This window comes from Lagopus muta, chromosome 8, assembly GCF_023343835.1.
Source record: "Lagopus muta isolate bLagMut1 chromosome 8, bLagMut1 primary, whole genome shotgun sequence".
Classification (NCBI taxonomy): Eukaryota; Metazoa; Chordata; class Aves; order Galliformes; family Phasianidae; genus Lagopus; species Lagopus muta.
Genome location: NC_064440.1, coordinates 23,087,330 through 23,111,967, shown reverse-complemented (window position 1 = coordinate 23,111,967; position 24,638 = coordinate 23,087,330). Strand labels below are relative to the sequence as shown.

The 24,638-nt window shown below is 37.4% G+C and overlaps 1 protein-coding gene across 5 annotated transcripts in view; it reads left to right on the top strand.

Moving 5' to 3' along the window:
• Window positions 1-24,638, top strand: part of PDE1A (phosphodiesterase 1A) — a 199,863-nt gene that overhangs the window by 25,866 nt on the left and 149,359 nt on the right. Inside the window, exon 1 of one of the 5 annotated variants that reach the window (XM_048952863.1) lies at window positions 2,886-3,000. The exons of 3 other annotated variants lie outside the window; for them this stretch is intronic. In XM_048952863.1, the coding sequence (XP_048808820.1) occupies window positions 2,999-3,000 (2 nt within the window). In that variant the 5' untranslated portion in view covers window positions 2,886-2,998. Of the gene's footprint in view, window positions 1-2,885; window positions 3,001-24,638 lie in introns of those variants that run through there. One more of the 5 variants, XM_048952862.1, reaches the window with a different exon arrangement.

Sequence of the window (24,638 nt, the reverse complement as noted above, 5' to 3'; positions counted from 1 at the left end):
ATTTGTGTGTAGGGACTAATGAGAGAGCACAAAACCCATACCTTGTAGAATTCTTGCTCCCTACGTCTGTGTCTTAATTAGACACTGTACTTCTGGATACTTTAGAAGTAGGCTGTTATGTATATTCAAATTAGGGAAACCTTACTGCTTGAAATGAAAGCTGAATAAACATCTTCAGTGGTGTGTTTCCTAAGTCATGAGCCAGCTACTGGACCATAAAGGTAGGCTGTTCCTGTGCACGTTGTTTGCTTCTCATTCTTCTGTGCAAAAAAAAAAAAAAAAAAAAGGCAGTATCTGTATAGAGAAGAGCTGAGGCACTGAATGAGTGCTTGGGGCCACCTGTCTCTGTTAGCCTACTACATTTATAAGTTTTTGACAAGAATGATCCATGAATATCACATTTCTCTGTATCTTTGTGGGTTCTGGGCCAGAAAGACTTAGCATGAAAGACAGAAACTAACCTGGCTGTGTGGTTTTTGAAGAATTATGTGGAAGTTTGTGACCAAGGTTGCTGTATTTAAGCACTGTAACTGTAGGTATTTCTTCCCTGTATTAAATGTTATACTTTTGAAATTAGCCTCTGCAAGAAAGTGGGGGATTACTGAATTGAAATTCAGGCTTCAAATTTGCAGTTGTAGATACAGGGAAAAAAAAAACATTTCCTAAAGAAATAGGTGGAGAGAACTCTAGCTAGTTCAAAGGACTCTTTCAACAGTGAAAGCAAATAATTCTGTTTTTTTCTTAACATAATTGCTGTTCTGAATGGAGAACCCACTCTTTTTTTCCTGCACGTGATGAACAAATGCATGCAAACAACGGAGATTTGACTTGAATCAAGTTTGACTCAAATATTTAAAATATTTAGCATGGAAACTTCTAGTGTGGATTTATCCCCATGAAGGAAAGGCAAGAGAAGGCTCAGGAATGTGGAGGGCTCTCCAGTGATAAAGCTAATGTATTTCTGGGCATCAAGCATTATTTATTAAACATAAAATAGAAACTATTTCTACTTCAAATGTTGGTACATGGAATCTTTTTCAAGTACAAGAATTTTCTGGTTCACACTCTTTAATCTCTTGCTTTATATTATTATACACACACTGCCTGTTGGATGTTAATTTTAGAGTGTTAGATGGCAGGCTGGTACCATGAGGGGTTGCTTTCATGTAAGAAAACCCACTGTCTTATAGCTATGCTATTGTGTCGTCAAAAGAACTACTACATATGAATACCAGTTTTCTGCACATGTTCCTCAGAAAGAAGGTAGAAATGATGTGTAACAATGCTGACATTCCTTGGGAAGTAGTTTGGACTTGCTGAAATGTGTACAATGTTATTTGGTGTTACTGACCAGCAGAAATTGTAATTTCAATTTTCCTTGCAAACTGAATACATCAGTAGCTGGATTGACTTGACTGCTAATGCAGGCCATGACACTTGTATGAGGAATTGCATAAAGTTTTCTGCAAGTAACTCCCAAGCTTTACAGCATGTTAGGTCATACCAGAACCCATACAAACTGATTACTGTGGCTGTGACAAGTCATGATGCGGAGGTTTTGACTGGGATGATAAAAATCCATATAACACAAGAGGGTAACCATACCATGACTAGAAGGACTTAGCCGCAGTGAGCTGCATCTGCACTGAACTGCAGTTGAAATTCTGGCCTAAACCAGCACCTATCACACCTTAGTTCCCAAATACTTTTAATTCTCATGTTGTACCTTCGGCACCTGGGTCAGGTATGTGTCAAGCTTATGTATAGTTCTGCTAAAGCCTCAAAATAACCCAACACTGGGGGTGTTGGTACAGTTACTGAGGTGGTAGTCTGGAATGTTTGGACTCGTGTCTAACAAGACAAAAGTTTTTATAGATAAGTTTGACTGAGAAGCTTATGACATCAGCAAGTAAAAAAAAAAAAAAAAAACCACAAAAAAACCCAACAGTACAAGGCTGATGGGTCCTTGACTAATCTTGAACTGCTGGATGTCAGACCAGAATCAAGAGGTATTTTTAAATGTCAGTTTGAAGCTGAATTATGGCTTTCCAGTCTCAAGAGCAAACTGCTTAGTGATTCAGGGATTAAATTGGATGTTATGATCTTTTCAGTATGTACACAAGCGGCTTAAAGAGACTTTCAGTGCAGAAAATGTGCAGTCAAACTAAGAGACTGATGTAAACCTACAGTCTGAAGTCCTTCTAGTATCTGAGACTTCTGACCTAAGAGGTGAAGTACATAATCCCAAAACTTGACTAATGCCAATGAAAATGAAGCTATTGCCTTGTCTCTGCCTTAATTTTCTACTTTTGTTAGAACATCAGTGAGAGGTTACAAATTTCTGCATTGCTCACCAGCTTCTAATGAGCATTTTTGCAAAAAAAAAAAAAAAAAAAAAAAAAAAAAAAAGGCATTTGCAAAATGCTTTTATGTACTGAACGGGTAGGAAGCTATCTGTGACATAGCAGGTGTGGCAAAATAATTTTTACTGGCTACCTGTTACAACTGTGTAAAAGTTGTTAGCAGTGATTTAGTGTAAGGCCAGTAAATATTTGGGCTTGTTGGGCAGCAATATGTTCTAAACACCTCTCTTTTGTGGTACGCTTCTATGAAGGCACCAGCCAGCAGGTTGAAGTGGGCACTGCTCTGCATGCAGCACTCTGTGTTTTCCCTGTTTGTGGCAGAGAAGCTGACTCACGGCTCAAGCAATGGCAGCTCATGATACACTGTGCAGAAAGTGGCAGTCCCAAATTTCATATATGCTTTCCTCCCATCTGGTAAGTGGATGAGTCATCTATGACTCAGTTTTCTCTGCTCAGCTTAAGAATGATTCCAAATGAGTCAGACAGAATGTTTTCAGGGACTCCTGCTGTTAGAGAGCACTTCACCTCTACCGCTCCCATCTTCTCATCTCTCCCATACTGTGGGCTGTGGTCTAACTTCGTTCTATCCTAAACTCAAGACTGTTGAAATTGCTGCTTTAGTGAGCCATTTTTTGATGTAAGTATGACTTTTAGCTTTGCCTTTAGTACTGTCAGACATGCTGATACAGGGGCAGGACCTGCCCTTTATGGTGGCTTTGCCCATCATTGCTGAAAGACCTTCATATTCTCTGCTGTCTAATTCAGTGCACCCACAGCATGGGTACAGGCTTATCTTCAGGTGGAGGACCTTCAGATAGTTACAGGTTTGTTATTTCCTTTCTTGTGCACAGTGAGTAATGAGTTGGCCTGGGCTCCATGACTATGTGGTAGACTAGGTCTGTTGTGATTCTGGACAGCTCTTTGTACATTGTCTCTGTTTGGAGAGCAACTTCAGAATTAGTCCTTGTCATAGGTGGCTGTACTCTGAACCAAGAGACTGTGGGGAAAGACAGGTGCCAGGCTGCTGGCAGGCTTTTGGCCATCACAAGCAAGCTGTTCCTTAGTGGTAAGCCTCTGGGAAATGATTAGGAATGTCATGTATTAATAAAAATTGGGCAAAGTGATCTAATAGTACGCAGCAATAGTCTGCATTTGTGCAGAGTGCTTCAATAATTTTCTTAAAGTTGCTGTTTAGGTCTACAGGTGACAGAGAAGAGATGAACGGATGGTAGAGAACTTTTGGTGAGCTTATCTTCCTGTGTGTGTATGCAGTTTCATTACTTACTGCAGCTAAAAATGTATGTAAATGTATTCTTTCCATAGAGAAAGATGCAGATAGTACAACCATGAAATGCAAAAAGCAGCTCTCGTCTCTCACTGTTTCCCAACCATATGGCCAGTCCTGTAGATGTGCCCCTTATGTAAGAGAGATCCTGTGCCACGCTTAATTACTGCTTGATGGTTCACCAGGAAAGGAATCTGAGAACCACTAATTGAAAGAAATGGCAAGTTTTTCTTCACATTTGAATCTTGAAGTTTCTTTCAGAATCATTCTGTTAATAATCAAAGTTTGCACATCTGAAATTGAAAATCTTTGGGCTGTATCTCCTGTTACTTATCTTTCCATTTAATTGAAACCAAATAGCTATTTCTCCTCTGCTCATTCTTTTGCCCCTGAAGCAATTTCTAGTCCCATGTTCTCACTAATTGCTAAAATCACTTCTGAATAGCATCCAATACTGATGATTCCTTGATAGTTTAAGGATTCACCACCAGAAACAGCATTTGCTTCATGATCTATATCTGAAACTTAATGTCTCATAATAATGTCATTTTCTGCTTGACTTTATTCTGTTAGCAGATTTTTTCTAATCAGAGATTAAAGATAATGTGATTATTGCCCTTGTACTAAATGAACACTTTCCTTCAGTGTTTAGTAATATCAGTAATATAGTATGTAGAAGCAAAGCCAGGGTGGCTAACAGAAATGACTGCTTGAAAATGATTATTTCTAAATCTGGAAAGAAAACCGAAATATTTTAATACGCTCATCTGAAAGGGATCAAATTGTTTCCTTTCCAGACATCTGATAGCCATCGAATCTGATAGCCATGAAACCTGAAAGGATTTTCATTTAATTTTGTTGACACCATAAGGTTGGAAACTTATGTCTATAATTACTGAATTGGATGAAGAGGAGTGAAACAGGCAAGCTCCAGACCTCTTTGTTATCAAAATAGTAATAATAGAAAGCAACAAAACAAAGCTTACCACTCTTTTAAAGAAAAGTAGTAATGTTTAAGGTGAAACAGGAATGGAAATGTAAGGCAAAAAATGGCCAAAACTAAAGGAAAATGAATGAGGATGGAGTGAGATTACCAGGCCTGACTCCAGAAGAATTGCCTGCAGCCTGATCATAGGCATATAGCCTAATTTTAGGCATTGCTTTTATTAATAATTATAGTGCAGAAGCAGGCATGTATCGATTCCAATTCATTTGTGACACTAAGTCAGGATGATCATAAACATTAGAAAAGAAACTGCATGATGCTGTAAAATAAAGTAATAGCAATGAGAAATTTAATAATTGAAAAGGTAAGATTATGCTTCTGTGGATTAACGTTTCTATTAAAGCTGGTGGCCCATCAGTTGAAGGTGTGGAAAAGAACAAGATTGTTAGCTGACTGCGAGGCACAAGAGGCATATAACCTGGAACAAACAACAGACTGCTAGGCCAGAGGACCCTTCTGGGTTCATTTTGAAATCAGTAAGGAAAAATGTAATATATGTTTAGATCCAGTACTGGTTTGGTCTGAAATATTTATTGCATGAGCTTCCATTTGTTTTGCTGGAAGAAATACAATGAAGAAATGAGACCAAAACCCTTATTTTCACATGTTAGCAGATTGAAAGACAAATTATTTTGTTGTTAGTGAAACATTCATAGATTCCTGAGCCTCCGATCATAACTTATATCACCAATGAAGTATTTTAGTAATTACTTTACAGTTCATATCAACATCCTGACCATCTTTGCTGCCTGGCAGTCCTGCCTGGGTTAAAACCCATCCTTGCTTTCCTTTCACTGATTTATTACCTATTTTATATTTCTTACTCTTACCCTCAGCTTCTCCAGGGTATTAAAAGCCTCCCATGTGATTCCTCATGGTTTGCTAAAGCTTAACTGTACAAATTAATTGATATTTACACTCTGGATTGCTTTCTGGCTCAGAAGAACTCACAGAGATGCTTTTAAAAATTATTGTTTTGCTGAAAGGGAAAGGTAGCTATATCTTCTCCCCTACCTCCTCAGGTTGGTATTTTTGCTGAATCGGTGTAGGATTCTGGGGAAAATTAGTGCTCGGATACTTCAGGCAATGAACCACTCAGGACTTTTAAAAACTGTATTAGGCCTGAAGAGGTCCTTACACGTTTAATTAGAAGTGTCAAAGTGAGTTTCTTTACAACACTTTGACCTGATGTTCCTACAGCATTCTAAAATTGTTTTCGTATCTGGAATCATAGACTTAAAAAATGAATAAGCAAGGAAACAAATTCAGAAATCCAATATCCTAATCCTAATTATTTTTTACACTTTCACATCCCTTGTAATTTTTCAAGTCAACTTTGTATGGTTAGCTGTTATCCATTTCCTTTGAGAACTAGCAGTAAAGTGGATGTTATCAGTAGGAATCTCCTTTTGAATGTAGACGAATTCTTCTGCAAGGTACTGTCCCTGCCTCTGTCCTCTTTCCAAACCTATAAGTATATACTCAACACACCACAGGAAAAACAGATGAAATAATGGATCATTGGACAATAATTCTCAGTTCACTGATCAGTCCTTGCTTTAAAAATTGTTTGAATTTATTGCTCCATCGTGCCAAAGTGAAGGATGAAGGTGATTAGTTTTGGTTTTTTTTCCTCCCCATAAAATCATCACATCCCAAGCAGTGCCAGTCCTCTTGCCCTCACTGCTTTGCTGACGTGCTTCTTCAGGAACCATCCTTTGTGTGAAATAATGTGCTCTGTACCAATTCATTTCCAAATTTCCAGATAGCCAAAATGAAGGGTAACTCTACCAGTTATTTGCATCCCTTAACCATGTTAAGAATTTTCTTAAGGAAACCTACTAGGATTGTTTTCTATAGACCAGTACAGACAAACTTAAAATTATTGCAGTGATATGAACTGACATGGTGCTCTAAAATGAACACAATGTTTTATTTTTGCATGCAGTTAAAATTTTCTAATATGATTTTCTTCTTAGTTTTATCAATCACGTTAAGTGTTATGCACTCCTATTCCAGAAACCTGTGGAAGTCATCTTCTATTTTATACTGACGTTTGCAAACAAACAAAAAGAGCCATCTATTTTATTTTCTTCTGCACTTTGAATGGGATATTTTTCCCACAAAGACAGCTTGTTTCCACATCAGCTTCCTGATTGAGTGCTTTGTGTGTGTGTGTGTGTGTGTGTGTGTGTGTTTAATGAGATGGCTCCAGAGAGCATGAACTACAATAAGCTTAAGCAACATCGAGGACCTGATGGCATTGTATTGCCTAACATCACCAGAAACAGTTCTCCAGTTGTGCTGAGTTGCTGTAGAAATAGCTGCCTACTGCTGGTGGACTTGCTTGAGAAATTAAAAAACAACAAACACAACTGGCGGTGTGACAGACTGACGTGGCAGACACTAAAGCTCCAGTAACATCAAGAAACTCAGAATTATTTCTGTTATGAACATAAATGAAGCATCCTTTTGCTTAGGATTGCCTGTGATGTATGTCTTAGGATGTTCTTGAGATATCACTACTAATTCAGTTATTTAGGGAGGGTAAGGGGGAGGGAGAGAGATGATTTATGGAAGTCACTTTAAAAAAGCTTTTTTATTTTAAAATGCCTGTGAGTTCTGAGTACTTCTGACTCTTCTCACCTCTGTAAAATTTTTCAAATACTTTAGTGCATGTTCTGAAGTTTTTGGGTAGAATTAGCCTGCCCTGGAAAGCTAATGCAGCAGCTTTAGGCCGGTAATAATTATTAGCCTATCTATTTTGCTTTGCTATCCTACTCAGAGAGAGTAAAAAATTGAAATCACTGTCTCTGCAAAAGGTGCTGCAGCCTTTACTTTGGATGTATATTTCCAGAGCTGTTCCATCTAACTTGATGAAATGACAGATCCCTATCCCCTCTGCTATCTGTTTAGATTTCTGAGACTAAAATTGAATTTATTCAGATACTTGGGTGAAATGATGCTATAATTTGGTCTCTGGCTTTTTTTCTTTTTCTAAGCAGAACTTGTTTGTTTATTTTCAGTAAGGTCAGCAGTCACAGTCTTAAGTGATAACTGTCCTGTGCTTCTGTCTTGAACTGGTGTGTCAAAATCTCCATTTAGAAAGGGTCACATCATCCTATTCCACTGTGCCTTGGCTGTCCAAAATTAAATATGATCAGGATGGGACCCTGTTTAAATAGACACAGCATGGAATATTAACTAGTTTCTGATTATATATTTGCTTAGTAATTTTCAATCTTTCATCCCGATTAATAATAACAAGAAGAAAGCTGTATCTATGGAAACAAATTGTGGAAAATAGCTTTTATGCCTGAAGAGTTCTCAGGGAAAATGGTTTGGTTTTAACAATCATAGCAGATGTCATCACAGCAAAACTTGGGGCATTGCCCTGTAGCACCGAGCGGCGTGTAGAACACTAATGCTGTAAAGCAAAAAGGCAAAATCTCTTTATTTTAAATCGTTTAGAATATCTGGAGTTGGAAGGGACCCACAAGAATCACCAACTCCAACTCCTGGCTCCACCCAGAACCACCCAAACCCCATGTCTGAGCATTGTCCAAATGCTTCTTGCACTCTGGCAGCTTGGGGCCATGGCCACTTCCCTGGAGAGCCTGCATCGGTGCCGACCACCTCCTGGTGAATGACTTTTTCCTAATACCCAATCTGACTCTCTCCTGGCACAGCTGCAGGCTGCCCCCTTGAGTCCTGTTGTCACCGAAGAGCAGAGATTGGTGCTGCTCCTCCAACTCCCCTTGTGAGAAGCTGTAGGCTGCCATGACTGAGTAGCGCCTGATTTGTAATAAGGAGAGGCATTTAAATTGCCTAAGACAAACAGACAGGTTGGTTTCAGCTGCATTCCAGTCACAAATTGTTTTTGTGAATTATATTTGTTCATTGTTGCTTCTTTTTAAAAATTCTTTTCCCTCTCATTGCTGCTTTTCTGAGATGCTGTATGCTAATTAAGGAGACATACCAATTCAAGATTTAAATCGTATGCATTAACTAATGATCCTCAGGTACTCTTTAAGGGAAATTAAAATTATTACATGGGAATAATAGACACTAATGCAACAAATTTGTCAATTTGCTTTCTTGAAAAATCCTCTGTGTGTAAGCCCTGTGCCTGGCTTCCTGCTGTAGAACCGAAGGAAGCATGTGTGTAATACTCTTCCCTTTTCCTTTCCCATATTATTTTCCTGGCTGAAATCATGGAAGGGTTTGAGTTGGAAGAGACCCTTAAAGGCCATCTGGTCCAACCCACTGCAGTGTGCAGGGACATTCACAGCTCCATCAGTGCTCACGGCCCCCCAGTCTGACTTGAGTGCCTTAAGGGATGGGCACCCACTTTATCTCTGTGTCACTGCCTCACTGCCTCTATTGTTAAAACCTTCTCCCTTATATCCTATCTAAACCTCCTCTCCTTTAGCTTGAAGCCATCTCCCTTGTCCTATCACACAGACCCTGCTAAAGAGTCTGTCCCCTTCTTTTTACAGCCCCTTTAGTTCTTCAGTTTTTAAAGGCTCGAGATCATTGTGAACTCATTTCTACTAATATTAAAAAGTATCGGCCATCGAGAAATTATTTTAGGGAGCCTTCTGGCATTAATAATTATAGACTTAGACATTTATCCCTCAACCCACCCTTTTATCAAGGGAAAAAAGATGCAAGAAAACATAAGAGTAAAGAATTGTTGAACTTGGAATTTCGTTAGTGTGGTGAGTATAAAAAATCGAAGTTCATTTGCAAAATTATTTCATTTAGTATTATTAAAAAGAGAATTGAAAGTAAAGAGGAATAATCTGCCATGTTCTCTTGAATGTAAATTGATACAGAAAGAATGCCATGCACTGTTTTCAAACTTCCCTCACGGCCACAGATTTCTTCATGCCTGTGTGCATCAGAATGAATACTTTGAGATGTGTAGGAGTGGCCTGAATGGCTAAGTGATAGAATAAACCAACTGAAAACAATAAATATTATGATTCTATGCTATGCATCACAATGAAAAATGAACTTAAAAATAACAGACTTGAGCAGAATGTGCCTTTGTGCACAATATAACAAGAAAATACAATTGTAATTATTGCAGGTTACAGGTAGACTTCTTGGTATTACCTGATTGAGTGTAAGTAATTTTTAGGTTTGGCTTTGAGTTTGTATTTACAGAAGGCTTCATCTTGCAACAGTGCAAATAAATAGATGTTCATATGAAAGCCAATATATAATCAACCCTCAGAATGCCAGTGCTCTGTTACATAAACATCCTTTAAAATGCAACATCAGCTGTTTCTGCCTTTATTTTCCAGATAAGTGGTTGTCTGCAAGTAGGTTGAAGAGGGAACATAGAATGCATTGACTTATTTTATTATTTATGTTTACTTGCTGTAAGTTTTGCTGTGTGCAATTGTTTATGGTACAAGGATGTATTTTCTCTTTTCAGATTCATTTTAGCTTTGCCTTGAGGAGTCATTGCTAAAGTGGGGACAGGATAAGTGCCTGTTCAAGTTACATTTTTGTATATTGTGCACAAAGCAAGTGGTTTTCCCTTCTCTTCTCACAGTATCAAATTGTCACTTGGTAGATACATCCACTTGTTCAGTTTGCACTTGTCAGGCAAGTAGTAAATTTTTGCTCTCATTAAACCTCAGCACTGTATTTGTAATGTGTAATTGTAAGCAGATAATATAACTTTGGGGTTCTCATACAGATGATTATGCTTCAGTTGTAACTGAATCTTTTATGGTTTTGGTCTGCACATTCTTTAAACTTCTATTCTGCAACTTAAGGGAAAAGGGACATCTTTTAGGTTTAACCACTGAAACTTTTAAAGTCTGCTTGTCTTCAGGCAAATTGAACAGTGTTCCACCAAGTTGACTATTTAAATAGTCTGCTCTGGAATAGTGTGAGCAAATGGTGTCTCCATCTGTGGTCTTCCTTGAAGACTAAATAAGGGAGTTCTTATGTTTAAGAGCATTTTGACTGTGATGAATTTGCTGTTGTAAAGGCCAAATTTGTCACTTTTCTACTGCAATATTAGCGTTTGGAAATCATGAAGACTGGATTCATTCATATAAATAAGACTGTAGATAAAGAGGAAGGAAAGACTGGCAACACTTCAGTTAAAATAAACATGGATATCAGTGTCCCATTGCTGGTCTGTAACACGTTTCACTTTGTATCTTTGAATCTGAGAGGTCTTCTGTAGAGTAGAGGTGCACTGAATATTTTCCGAGCATTACTGTAATATTTAGTTCTGCAGATTTTTCTCGTGTCTCCTTCTTCCCAGGTTTAAGCTCTTTGTGATGAAAACAGGATGATTTAAAAAAAAAAAAAAATCTGTAGAAAAGCAAAACAAGAAGATGTATAGCATACAACCTTAATGACTTTGGGTAATATGAAGCATTCTCAGTGGGATCTATGTGATCAATACTGCCCATGATCTAAGGTTTAGCTAAGGACCCAGACCACTAACAGCTTGAACGAATGTATGTAGGTTGTTCTGTAAGTAATGCCTCCTATTTATTCCATGGAAAGTACAATACCTACGGAGAGCACAATTGTGCTATTTAATAGAAAAAAATCTCAGCTACAAAATGCTGTTTTTTTTTTTTTAACATAGTCATCATCATTAGCTATGCATTTTCTCTGGTGGTGAACAAGAGCCTGCATGTCGGTTCAAGTGACCCACTGTTTCATAGCTGCTATGATGATGTTGTTAGGAAAATGTTTCCTACACAGTCCATTTTTCATCAGCCAGGACAAATGGAGTCCAGAAAATGCCAAATCTGGATTATACAGTGGCTGCAGCGGAACAGTCCAGCCCAGATTAGCAATGTGCTCCACTGCCTTCAAAAGAGGCATGTGGCCTGGCATTATTGTGCTGCAAGAGAAAGGCCCTCGTCTTCTCTGGTCCGACTCTCATTTAAGCCTTCAGCTTAGTAGTCACAGTCACAATCTAGAAGTCGGAGTTTAGTTTGTCCCTGTTCCAGGAAATACAGAAGGACCACCCCTAATAGAGGCACTCTTCATCTGGTAGTGGGACAGTTTTGCATGGCTGTTTGGAACATGGCTTGCCTTTCACATTGCTGATGCTGCTGCTGAAACACACCACCCAGTCCCCTAGCTGTGCTCACATCTGCTGGTTGGTCACTGTAAACGTTCAACCAGCATCAGTGAATGTCAGTGGGTGCCATTTTTTCCTCAGGAGCAATTCAGTGGCACACCTTTGCTTCATAAACACTTTCAAGTCAGATGCCATTTTGTCAGATTGCCCCTCTGCTGCCATCTGTTCCAAGGCAACAAAATGTAATGGAATATTGGTGTGAAGGTTCAGCCTCTACTGCCGTACCGCCGACAGCCACCTCTGATGTTATGGACTTTTTTTTTCTTTAAGAGAAACTAACAAAAATTCAGCATTTCGTAGTGTTCCCAAACACCAGTACCCACAGCAGCCTGCCTGTTGCATTCTTAGCAGTTACCTTCAAACAGTCACTGTAGACGGAGCAGCTCTTCAAACTGTGTCTTCAAACTTCAGACAGACAGTTATCTTCATCTGTCAACATCTTCACATAGATATTCATGGATTTCAAATTATTCACTTAAATGCTTTGACAAACTAGGATTATAGTTAGTTTTCACAATTTGCTTTTCTGAAATAGTGTGTAATTTATGCAAATTTTCAAGATGCTTTCTCTATTAGCTAATTAAAAGTCCAAAATATTGTTTTTCAAATTTATTCTCCTGTTCGTATTTTTATTCAGCAAATAGCTATTTGGTTCCAAGCCAAGAATCTGTTTTCTGTATGATTAAGTCCTAAATGTACGTATATGAGGACAATATAATGAAAAGAATAGTAGGATAAAATACAAAGATTTAATTTCTTTAGATCACTGTCGGTCTTGTAAGTTCATCATTATTATTCTTGATGTGGATTCTTAGCTGTTAAGGAAAATGCCAAGTCTAGTTAGAAGCTATTTAAAGAGCATAAATTCTTCTTTGGAGAACTCTTTTTTTGATTTAACTCCATGTTATTTCCAGAATTTTGAAGGCAATTTATGTAGTGACTGGCAGTGAACAGATTATGGGTAAAAATTATCTCTGCATTACTGTGATTAGAGTGATGAGTATTTTGGTTCTATCTCCCATTGCTTGTTTTCTTTGTCATTGACGTTTTACTTCTCCTTCGTTTCTTTTCAATTTGAGCTCCTCAGCATGTCTACAAATATTTTGTGAGATGCCATGGATTTGTACAGACTTTGCATTAGGTCTGTTTGTACTTACACTGAATCTGCTGCAAGACTGTTGAATGCAAACCTTGCACTGTTTTTTTCCTGTTGCTTTTGTTGCATTGCAAAATATCTTTCCTAAGCTGTTGTTTTTATCCACGTGGCTGAAATCTCACACAGACTGGAAAAAAAGCAGCTTTGGGAAATACTCTTAGATTATAAGAAACTTGTGATGTTGTATAATTTTAAAATTTCCAGCAAAAGCATTCTGCTTAGTGCACAAGATATTAGCTATTAAGAACTTGTGGAGAGTAGGAATAATCAGGAATTCTGGATTACGATGATTTAACTTTTGATTATTATTTTTACTTAAGAATGCTACATTTATTTGATATGTACTCCAGTGCCAAATGTAACGTTGTCTGTGTGGCCCTTGATAACTTGGACTTGGTAAGCTGTTAACTTACTAGGTAGGGCAACCAGTGACAGCTGTCCATCGCTTCTTTTCTTCTGCATTGTTTGGTGCCATATGCAGCCCTTTTATCACATACTATAATCTTTTATATTTGCCTAAGCTTTGTTGGATACCAAATATTTCACAATCATTAAGAACAGCGTATGAACAAGCTCTGAATTTCCAGATGGGGGTAAAGGGAGCCATAAACAAGCCTGCTTTGGCAGGGGATTGGACTCAATGATCTCTAGAGGTCCCTTCCAACCCCTACAGTTCTGTGATTCTGCGCTTCTGTGATAACGGCCTTGGTGAACTTGTCCATTTATGGCCTACTATTGGGTCCCTTTGGCTCTGTCCTGGATTTCATTAAGTAACAAAACACTGCTTAGCATGTTTCTATCTGCCAAGAAAACCATATTTGGCAAACTTGTACAAGGTGGGTGTTGTTGTCTTTTTAAATCCTTGAAGCTTTCAGTCCACAACTTTTAAAGCAGCACAGTTTCATGTTTGATGTGGTTGGGCTTTGTTATCTGAAAAAATAATTTGAAGGAAGACTTTCTGGGGTTTATTTGCCTTCAGCAAAGACTATAACCCAATTTAAATAATTCTGAACAAGTAGGTGAGGCTTGGCTTTGTAATTCAGCCTGAGCTACAATCGAGGGCTTCCTAGCCTTCCTGGTCTCTTGAGGAAATCTAAACCATCCATCTCCTGTCTCCTTCTCTATATTACTGCCATTGGCAAAGTTATATCCGAAGAACATTTCCCCACTTTTATTAGGAAGTGATGGATGAAGACTGAACAAGGGTAATGGGAAAATGCTGGGGTTGCACTTGATGATCCTTATTGTCTGTGTGGATTCTATGATTAATGTGAAGGTATTTATTGATTAGGAGTGTAAAATTAAGAAAGCATATGTGAGAAGATTTTTCTCTGAGCATTGTCTTCTTTCAGTAATTGGCCTGAATACCAGGAACAATGCTGAATAACCTGATTTTCTTTGTGAAGTAGCATTACTATTTTTTGCATTGCATCTAGTCTTCTAGTCTAATGCGTAGGAAAACATTTCCAGGAAAATAGCTCCTGGAAGTGGTTTTCCTTCCTTCGGAGGAAGGAGTTAGGGAACTGAAAATGAAATAGAGAAGGGTTTTAATACTTGCTGGCACTTCTATGGGTTTGCTTTTCATAGCCTTAATTAAAAAAAAAAGAAAGAAAGAAAGAAATATAGATGATGTGGATGTTTCATTGTAAACAAAAAGCATTTATACTCGGATATGTTTCATTAATAGAAATCCTGTGAGCTGTACAAATGGGCACGAATAGGGATCACTGAGCTATTATGTAAGCTAGTATTTAATTGATTACAATAAATTCCAATCTGTATGAACAAATATAATTGTTTTTTCATGCAAGTAATATTTTTGCATATGCAAATATATATGCTTGGAGCTCTGTCAATCTGCAGAAATTCCAATGTGGTCTTTTGTGAGATTACATAGTGCTCTGCCAAGTGTACTTCTAGATAAATTTTCTGAGCAAAATTGGAACATAAAAATTTACAGAGAAATGTTCAACTCATGCAGTTTCCTGACTGTTTTGCAAGGTCAATAACAGGGATAATGAAAACACATTTTTGGTATCTACCATAAAAAGTCAAATAAATAAAATGACTTGCAATCATCCTTTTACTATTGTCACGAATGTGAAACCTTGCTAACTGTCATAAAGGTAGGGCATGCCAGAAGCATTCCCCAGCATGGATTTTTCCATTCTCCTGTGCTCTGCTCATCATGTCATATATTTCACTGCAGTAGAAAGTACGCTTTCACTATCTCAATATATCAGAAGAAATTGAATTGTGACACACAGCATATGTATGTCTAGAACTAAAAATATATTCAGAAGAACTCAAATCTGTGCTGATGCTTACTTTGAAGCACATAAACCATGATAACAGGAATACCAATGGCTTAATATCTTGTACCTAGCCAGTTCAACATACATTTCATATATACAGTTTCTGCAAACAGTTCTTTAAAATTAAAGATTTGGTTAAGTTACTTTTTATTGTCATCAGCAGAAATTGTCAGTCAGATGGCTCTGAACCTGCAGAAGGCATTACTTTTACTAAGGCTTCTCTGAAATTAAATTTGGAATTTGAATCAATGCCCAGTAATGATGTCAGCTGTAGCAGATTAAATTTGCTAAGGTCTCTTCATTTTAAATGTGTTTTTTAAACAAAGCAGATAATTCTTCCAGACTTTGGCTTTTTAATGTTTTTAACCTTTGTTTAGGTTGAATGAACTGTTATGTTTTGAGCTATTGAATATTGGATTTAAAATTTACTTTGTGGTACCTCTGCATACAAAACCATGGATTTTATAGATGTTTGCATTTCAGCAATAATTTGTGAGTAGTAAGGCATCCAATATTTTTTTCTTTTGCATGCTGTTATAATTCTTATATATTTTTGTTTTTTTGAAGAAATGAGTAAAAGAAGGCAGAGAAATTGTTACCAACATGAGGTATTGTCCAGTCCTTATGTTCAGAGATAAAAAAAAAAAACAAACACAAAATGGTTCTCATATGTTTAATAATGAAAACAGTATATAAGAAAGACATTGCAAAACAATTACATAATTCCATTTTCCCTCTCTGATAGTATTGTTATTAAATATACCTGGCCAAGATTTTCTATCATTGTAAAAAGATAATTCTGTTGTTTTTTTTTTCCATCTGGTGATGTGCTTATGATCCAAAGCCTGAAAATTGCTAGCCTTTTTATTTTTGTCCATTGTTATATTAATAACAGCTGTCATTATTATTTATATTTAATCTGCTAAATATCTTAATAACATAATCAATGGCATCCTGCAGCAATGAATTCTGCAAGTAAATGATATAGTCTACATCCTGCTATTGGAGAGAATGTGAAATGTACAGATTTCAAGTTCTTCTTTTAAGTAACTTCTAAGTAATTAGAAATGTGAATTGCCAACTTAGGGTAGAGCTCTGCTTTTGCTAATGCAGCATTATCAATGGTGGCAGTGCTTTGCCGTCTGGTAGAATTCCAGAGTCCCAGTTGCAGTTGGCAGGGCCCTCTGCAGGTCGTGCTGTGCAAGCCTAGGTCAAGGTACTCAGAGACTTAATCAGTCCAGCCTCGAGCTTCTCTGAGCATGGGGCTTCCCCAGCTCCAAGTCTGGTCTTCAAACAACACACGGTGAAAACTCTTCACTTAATAAAGTGACTTTTCGTGGTATTTTTTCCCTCGGAATACCATATTTTCTCATGTTTCTTTTTGTCTATTGCCTCTTTCCTGCACCTCTGAGAGGAGTGTAGATCCCATTCTGTATTGCTTGTCTAGGTAGCTCTAAGCAGCAACAGGGTCTCCCCTGACACTTCTCCAGGCTGAACAGGTTTATGTCCCTCAGCCTCTCTTTGCATGTCATGAGCTCAAGACCCCTTAGTAGCACTTTGCTGGGCTTATGTCATGATGTCAGTGGCTTTCTTGTATGAAGGAATCCAAACCTAGACCATTTCTCCAGCTGTGGTCTGAAAAGTATCTGTTCAGGGCCCAGCAACTGTGGAAAGGCAAAGGAAACATTTGATATTCTGAGGAGGAATATGGACAGCAGCCTCAAGACATTATTCTCGCATATTGATTTCTGTATGAATAGTATTAAAGTGTGAATATGACAGAGATATGCAGGAAATAATTATCTAATGTTTCATTAATGGAAGAAGGTAGGGAGATCCTATAGCATGAAGTACACCTAAAACATGCACACGACAGCGAATTTTCTGTGACGTGTCACTGAAGTGTAGAACGGATTGCCTCAGTATGCTGTGGAGAATAATGAATAAATGTTTTCAAGAGAGTTTTAGGCAAGTTCATATGGAATAAATCTAGCAGGGGGCCAGGAGCTATGCTATCAAATGCAATCCCTGGCTCAGAAAGTCCCTACTTGGGGAAGATGCTGGGGGAAGCTCATTTTATGCTTGTTTAATTTCCTATTTGTTCTCTAGCTATGCAGTGCTGGCTGTTTTTGCAGAGGACTTTATAGCCTACATGTTGCAGAAACTGGGCTAGTTCATTGAATGAAAAGAAGATTTTTTTTTCAGGCTATAAGCAGTGTTTGAGTAGTCACAGTACCATTCAAGGGGATGCTTCAGTTCCAGCTTGAGCCCCAACAACTTAGTGTAAATATCTGCAAGAAAGCTTGACTTAGAGCTAGTATCATGCTTTTAATAAAAGTGTAAAATTAATGACTGGAGCACATTTTGGTGTTTTTCCTATCAAAGTGTAGTATCTTTCCTTCAAAATGGGGTCACAGTAGATATTCCTGTTGTATAAAATTCCTGCCTCGGAAAGACCTCAGTGAGAGCTGACTCAGGTCTTATCCAGGCGGAGGAACTGAGTTGTGTGATCACCTTCTCAAGCAAAATTCCAAAGCAGAACACCTTAGTTTATAGATTCTTTAAAACCAATATGGGCTCACCAAAGTTTTGCTCTGTGTGAAAGGTAAATGAAGTACTTACTTGCAAATACAAGCTACTTCCATAAAGTTCACTGAGGTAACTTAAACATTGTAAATTACTTGGACCACTTTTATAAACACTCGGATTACCCAGAGGTAAGGTACCAGAGAAGTAGATTTGTTTTGACTAATAATTAGTGGCTTTCCCTCAGCTCTTTGAGGAGGACGTGCAGTCTTGAGGAAGTCCTGTTAATCTTCAGACAGACTGTATTTAATGGAAGATTTTGTAGCCTGAAATAAAAACTTACATTAATTAAAATCTTGTACCAGACTAACAGTGTTGCCTGTGGATTGGTAACATTTTATTAATGCCTATTGGAGCCTATATTGGGCATTGATATTAAAATAAGACTTAATATGTCATATTTTCTTCCATTCATTTTTCCATCACAAGATAGCAAATACTCATAACATAGCAAATAGTTTTCATATCCTAATACACATCACTGTTCAAAAGAAAACCACAAAAAGCAACAAAGAAGGCCACATCACTAGGAGATGTTCTGGGAAAACTGTCTGTTTTATTACAGTAGAAACACTTGACTTTTTAAATCTATATTTGTAATTATAGAAATATTCCCCAAACATGGCATTTTGATTTTTTTTTCAGAATATGTCATTCTTTTATTGGGGGAAAAACAATGTCAGGTTTGATTTCCATTTCTAAATTCTCCTTTACTGTGATGATAATTTTGTCATCCATTTAAGCATCAAATACTGAAAAGTCTTTAACAGTATAAAGATACTTATTTTTAGTTTGGAATTAATTTAAACATTTCATCCCCTGGATTTTTTTACTGTTTTATTGTTCGTGTTTTTCTCATATTTAAAATCAATAGCGTGGTGTACATAAGAAGCAGCTTTTTCTTCAGCGTTTGCTCATCTTTTATTAGGAGACACGTACATAGATGATTGATGAGCTCATCAATATTGGCAGCTATCAAATATACGATACTCCTGTTAAGAAATACTGTAAACAAACAAACAGAAAAAGCCCATTTCATCTTTCTGTTGTCCAATCAAGACACTTCACAGCAAGCATCTGTGGCAGCACAGAAAACAGAACTTCTGGAGAGTTCATCTGAGACATTGATTTCACAACGGAGTTACTTTAACAAACACTGGCAATTGTTTTGGCCTTGGAAGAGTGACAACTAAGCCTTTTTGCTGGAGGAATAAGAACTCTGTGTTTTTTCAATTTATGAACAAGAAAACATAAATGGAAAATGGTCTGTAGGTATGAAAAAAGGAAGCAGTGTACTGTGTAGAGGATGTATTTTAAAAAAGGAAAATAGAATAAAGGTGCTAATGTTGGGAATTGGAGCTTAGGCATCAGGAAGTAAAGGGCAAGTTTTTAATACAAAAAAATAATTACACAAATAATGTAGAAACATGCTGAGTTCTTTCTTACTATTAATTATTTCAAACCTTAGAATAATATATTAAAAAAAACAGCTTTTTGTAAAGGTATACTTCATCTGTACTATTGCTCTTGAAAATCAAGATAGTGTGCTCATCAGTGTGCAGCAATGCACCTGGCTGGGTGAAACAATACGCTTTTCAGATTAAAAAAAGTGCATATATATTGAGTACTATCTATGGGACATTTCTGGATAGTCAGAAATGGAATTATTTTCATTTTGAGGGAAGTACAAAACTACTTTTTGTAGCTGAAGAGATTCTAGCATTGGTAGCCTGGATGTTTTTCTCTTTTTCTAAGAAAGTGACTGCATTTCGTTAGTGGATTTGAAAACTTGATTTTACTAATGCTGAGAATTCTCTAATGCTGAGTGTTTGTGTGCTTATAATGTGCTGCCCCGTCACTTCTCTGTGGGATCTCCTATCTTCTTTTTTTTCATAAGATATTTTAGAATATCTCAGCTCAAGCTAATTAAAACACATACTTTCAAAACCAAAGTTAAAAGGAAAAAAAAAAAGAAATACAGAAGGGAGATTTCTGATTTCAGATTTTTGCCTGTGCTTTTCTCAAGCTTTAGTGAAAAAGATTTCATTGCCAGCCTGGATGTCCAGCTCCAGTGTTTGACTTTTGTAGCTGGAGAATGTTTCTTCATTTCTAGCTGAGATTGTGTTTGTTACAAATTCGTCTAATTACTGCTTGGTCTATCCTAATTGAGTATTGTGAGCCACTGAATTTTTTTTGTATTAGCATGCAACATATATTAAAAAATAAAAAAGCAGTGTAGCTTATCAAACTACAGTTATTGTATCCTTCTTGTAATGCTAACTCTGTTCTTCACTTACAATTATCTACGCTTGTGCTATTCTTTATTCTTGTCCACATCTGGATGTTAGTTTGGATACACACTAAAATTGGGCAGATGTGTTCACCTGAGATCTCTGAAACATTTCCTGTGTTTTGTGCTTAAATCCTGAAATTTGCCCTTTTTTACTGCAGCAGGGAGACCTCATGGAGCAGGGAGAGCCGTGATCTGGTCAGGTAGGCATGCCAGATCAATCAGAAATTTTTCAGCTTTTTTCACATCTGTAAGCTGATAAATCCATGCTTGGTTTATGCTCAGTCTGTGCCCTGTTTCAAGGGCAACTGCCTCATTGTTTTATTTAAGATTTTTATGTTTTTGAACACAGCAGCAGTGTTAGTTCACTTCTCCCTGTCTGCCAGTTTGACACAGGTTCCAACCTCCAGGCTTTTTTTTTTTTTTTTAAACCATGAGGAGGCTTACAGCTGTTTACATGTGGTAAAAATATTCAGGAATCACACTGATGGAGATGAATGCAGGCAGGAAACGCATTCAAGGAAGTAGCAAGTTAGATGCTAATAAGTAAACAAAAAGAGCTAGGGTAAGACAGCCCCCAAAAGAATCCCATAAGCTCAGTTGAGTAAGTCTCATTCTTCTTTTGCACTCTTTTTTTGAAGTCTCTGTCACAAGTGTCACTCCACTAGCCATCAGCATTAGTGGCTGTGCTGTGGCTGTGGGTGTGGTAAGAGCTGCAGAAATGGTGGCTTGTTTTTTCCATGCCATTGACGCAGCTGTAGGATAATGCCAGGTACAAAAACACTGCAGTGAGAACAGACTATGTTAGAGGAGTTGCAGCTCTTTCTAGGGTACACAAAGCTCCTTTGGTTATGCACCCCTTACAGAAGATGTCAACCTTTTGCAGTTGAGCTGCTCCTCCAGTGACACCTTTGGAGTTCAGTGCGGTTCAGCTGCTCCCTGGCACTGGGATTCAACCAGCATGTGAGAACAGCTGTGCTGACCTCCACCAGTGGGCAGTGTTTCAACAGATGTTTAACATCCACTTGTCCAAGTGTCAATAAAGCATGAATTAATAACGTAGATAATTATGCTTTTAGGCTCTGTCACTTTAATACTGAAGTAAGAAACAAACATTTTATTTTTAAAAACTAATTTTGTTAGTTGTGGTTTTGATTTGAATTAACATATTCCTGTCACTTTTCTATTGAAAATTATATTCAAGGATATTTATACCAAATCATGGGTTGATATGAAAAACCTGACAGAGGGATGTTTTGCCAGGGCAATGTTAAAACTTCCCTAAACTTTACCTTTCCACTTTGGTTGAACTTGCCTGTTCCAGTGATATTAAACACAGTTAAGTGATACTAAACATCTGACCGTCAGTGAGTTTTGCTCTTGTCATTAATCTTGTTGCATGCTAGACTGTTGAACTAATGTTTAAGTGTGCTGCCAGTTTTTACCATCAGTTGAGTACTTCACTCATCTTTTAGGATGTTTTAAAGCCAAAAGCTGGATTCCATCTTGCTGGAATTAAGGTTAAAATACAGAATATGCTAACAAAAGACCCTTCAGATTTCAGCAGTGTTTAGTTTTCAAGTTCTGTAGCAAGTCCCTGAAGTGCAGATATTTGGCACAGAATAATTCTAAATCAGATAATACTGTGCATACTCCAACCCTATCATGTCATATACCTAATAATATTCAATTCTCTTTCATACTATAGACTATGGGTCTTATACTGCTGACATTTTTTTTGTGATTAGAAGCTACGAAAATAAAGTTTGAATCTGCTGATTTTTCTCAGGCATCATATGTATCTTCTGTACATTTTACACTATATTGTATATCATCCAAGTTAGGTTGAAGGATGTAGGAAATATGTTCTTGCTTCTCTGTTAATCACTCTCTGTATTTACACTTCTAGCATGTGTATACAGTACCAATGACTCCATTTTCTTGTTAACTGCAGCAGAAGGCATTTTGCAGAGGTGTTATGTAAGATTCCTTCTTCATTACTCAAGGGAGAAAACCACTGCTTCTACAGAGTTTTTTTAAACATTAAAGTGAACGAAAAATATTTTTCTACGTCATAAGAAGCACTTCTTGTATTGAATAAAGACATAGGAAATACTATGCTTCTCTCAGGTAGTATTCTGTTTCCAGTGATGGTTAGAAAATACTCAGAAAAGGAATATAACAGTGAGTAGGTACTTAAAAGTGATCTCTCTCTATGCTTTTTTACCTAATGACATTCTGCAGTTTGTAGGCATTGTACGCTGAATGTTGGACCTGAACCATTTTGTTTCATAGCCATCACTGGACTTGCACTGAATGTATTGCCTAGTCCTTTTTGAAATAATTTATGCTTTTAGTTTTCATCATTTCTCCATGATGTATAGTTCCACATTTAATAATGTAGCTCAGTTAAGGGTAGATTCCCTAAATTTCATTTTCAGTTTGATTTTTTTTTTTTTTTTCCTTTCTGTTGGCATCTGTTTTGTCAGAATCTTTTATAAATATCAGGAGACATTTTCTTGTTGCTATGGTCCTTGTGAAAGTAACATATCTGAAGTGAACAATTTTCTTTGTTGACTAGTTCAAAATGGATGCTAGAAATAACTTCTCTAGACAGCAGTTAGATGGGACAACTGTACTCAGTGCTGGCTTGGTCCACACACATCTTGTACCATGAGCTAGTTATTTCATTTTCTTTGTTTCCTTCGTAGTTCCATGAGATAAGCTGGCAGATGCTCTGTCAAATCCAGTTTCCTTTCTCCTTTTGCCTTTTATTCTGTTGTCTCTCTTTCCTGAGCTGTACACCCATGCCAAAAACTTGGCAGTTAGTTGTCCACAGTCAACCATAGCTTTTGTGTTAAAAGACTTTTATCTTACCATTACCTCTTTGATACATGATTATCGTAATTATAATGGCTTCATGAATACTCCTAAATAAGAGATTAAAAAATGTGTGAAATTTAATAAAACAGTGTCCTCTGTTAGGAGCACAACTAATCCAGTACATTAATATTTAATCTACAACTGTTGATTCTATGCTATGTAGGCAGCCTTGCCCTCTTTGCCATTGAAAAGTAGCAATCTCATGTTGACATGAAACAAACCATTATCTCTATGATTCTCTATGACAGTTTATTTCAATCTGTGCATCTTTTTTCTGTAGTGCTGCCAGTTTTAGAATGGCTTCCTTTTTTCTTACTTTTTTTTTTTTCTAAAAATGAACATACTTGTTTTTCAGCCAAAAAACTTCTTGATGGGTTCTTAGAAGTGAGTTCTTTTTTCCTGAGTGTTTCTCATGTACATGAATGTACCAAAACTTCAGCTTGATGCTATTACAAACCAGTGTGTTCCTATTTTGAAAAACTTTAGTCTTCAGTGGTGCTCTAGTCATGTATTTTGGACAAGGTGAAGTGCAGCCTCTTGCTTCTTTACTTTTTACAACTAATTACTGAAAGACTATGATGGTATCATAGCAGGGAAGACTTCGTAACTATTATGTATGTTCCATCCACTTTCAGACATCCAGTTTGTTTCCCCCTTATCAAAGTTATGATTCAGCTTAAGTTAACCAGTGCATTTCTGCCTGTAGCTTCCCATACGCCTGCAGCTGGATGTAGCATGCAACTGGCAGTTGAGCAGTGTTGAAGCCCCAAATACAGAAAATCACATGTAGCAAAACATACTTTAAAAAAAAAAAAAAAAAAAAAGGGAAAATTCTCCTTGTTAGCTCTCCTTTTTTAGGTCATCTAGTCAACCTGTATCAATCCCAGCTTTTACCTAGTTAACTGAATTGATGCCAATACACTGTGTAGGCCGTACGCGTGAATCTCTCAAATCATTATCCATCAATTATGTAAGACTGCTAATTTTATTAGTGTATTCTATGGAGACAATATTACTGTAACATCAGTATTTTACCTCTGCCAGGTTGTTGATTCCCTATTATTAAATCAAGTCCTTTGATTTTAATAAGAGTAGATGCTCCTTTTTCGTCCATTATGTTTTTACTGGTTAACAGTTATTACAATTGGGCATAACAAGCAAGCTGGACTCTGCTTGTGAAGAAGGAGATTGCACGTTGCAAGCGTGAGTGCAGCAGACACTGGGGAGGCTGGAGGAGACACTGCAAGCACTGCCTAACAAGCTGGTCCTTTGTGCTGGGGGCAGGGATTGAGCAGTGAGATCCTTGTCCTACTAAGTTACCATGGCACACTCGAGCCCACTGGCATTCAGCTCCTCAGTAATTAACTTCCTGACTTGTAATGGTACTGATCACTATCTCACATCCAGCAAAGAAGTGTAATGCTTTATTTGTCTCTGTGAATTATGTATCAGTGCTTGCTCATTGAGAAGCCAGGGCGTTCAGCATACAATCCAGTCAGACCCAATACATCTTCTGTCTACTTAAAAGTAGTTTTTCTTTTTTTCTTTTTTTTCCCTTTGATATTTTCACAGTTCTTAATTGGTTCACGGCCCTTCTGCAGCTCCTCTGCAGGGACGATTGTGCT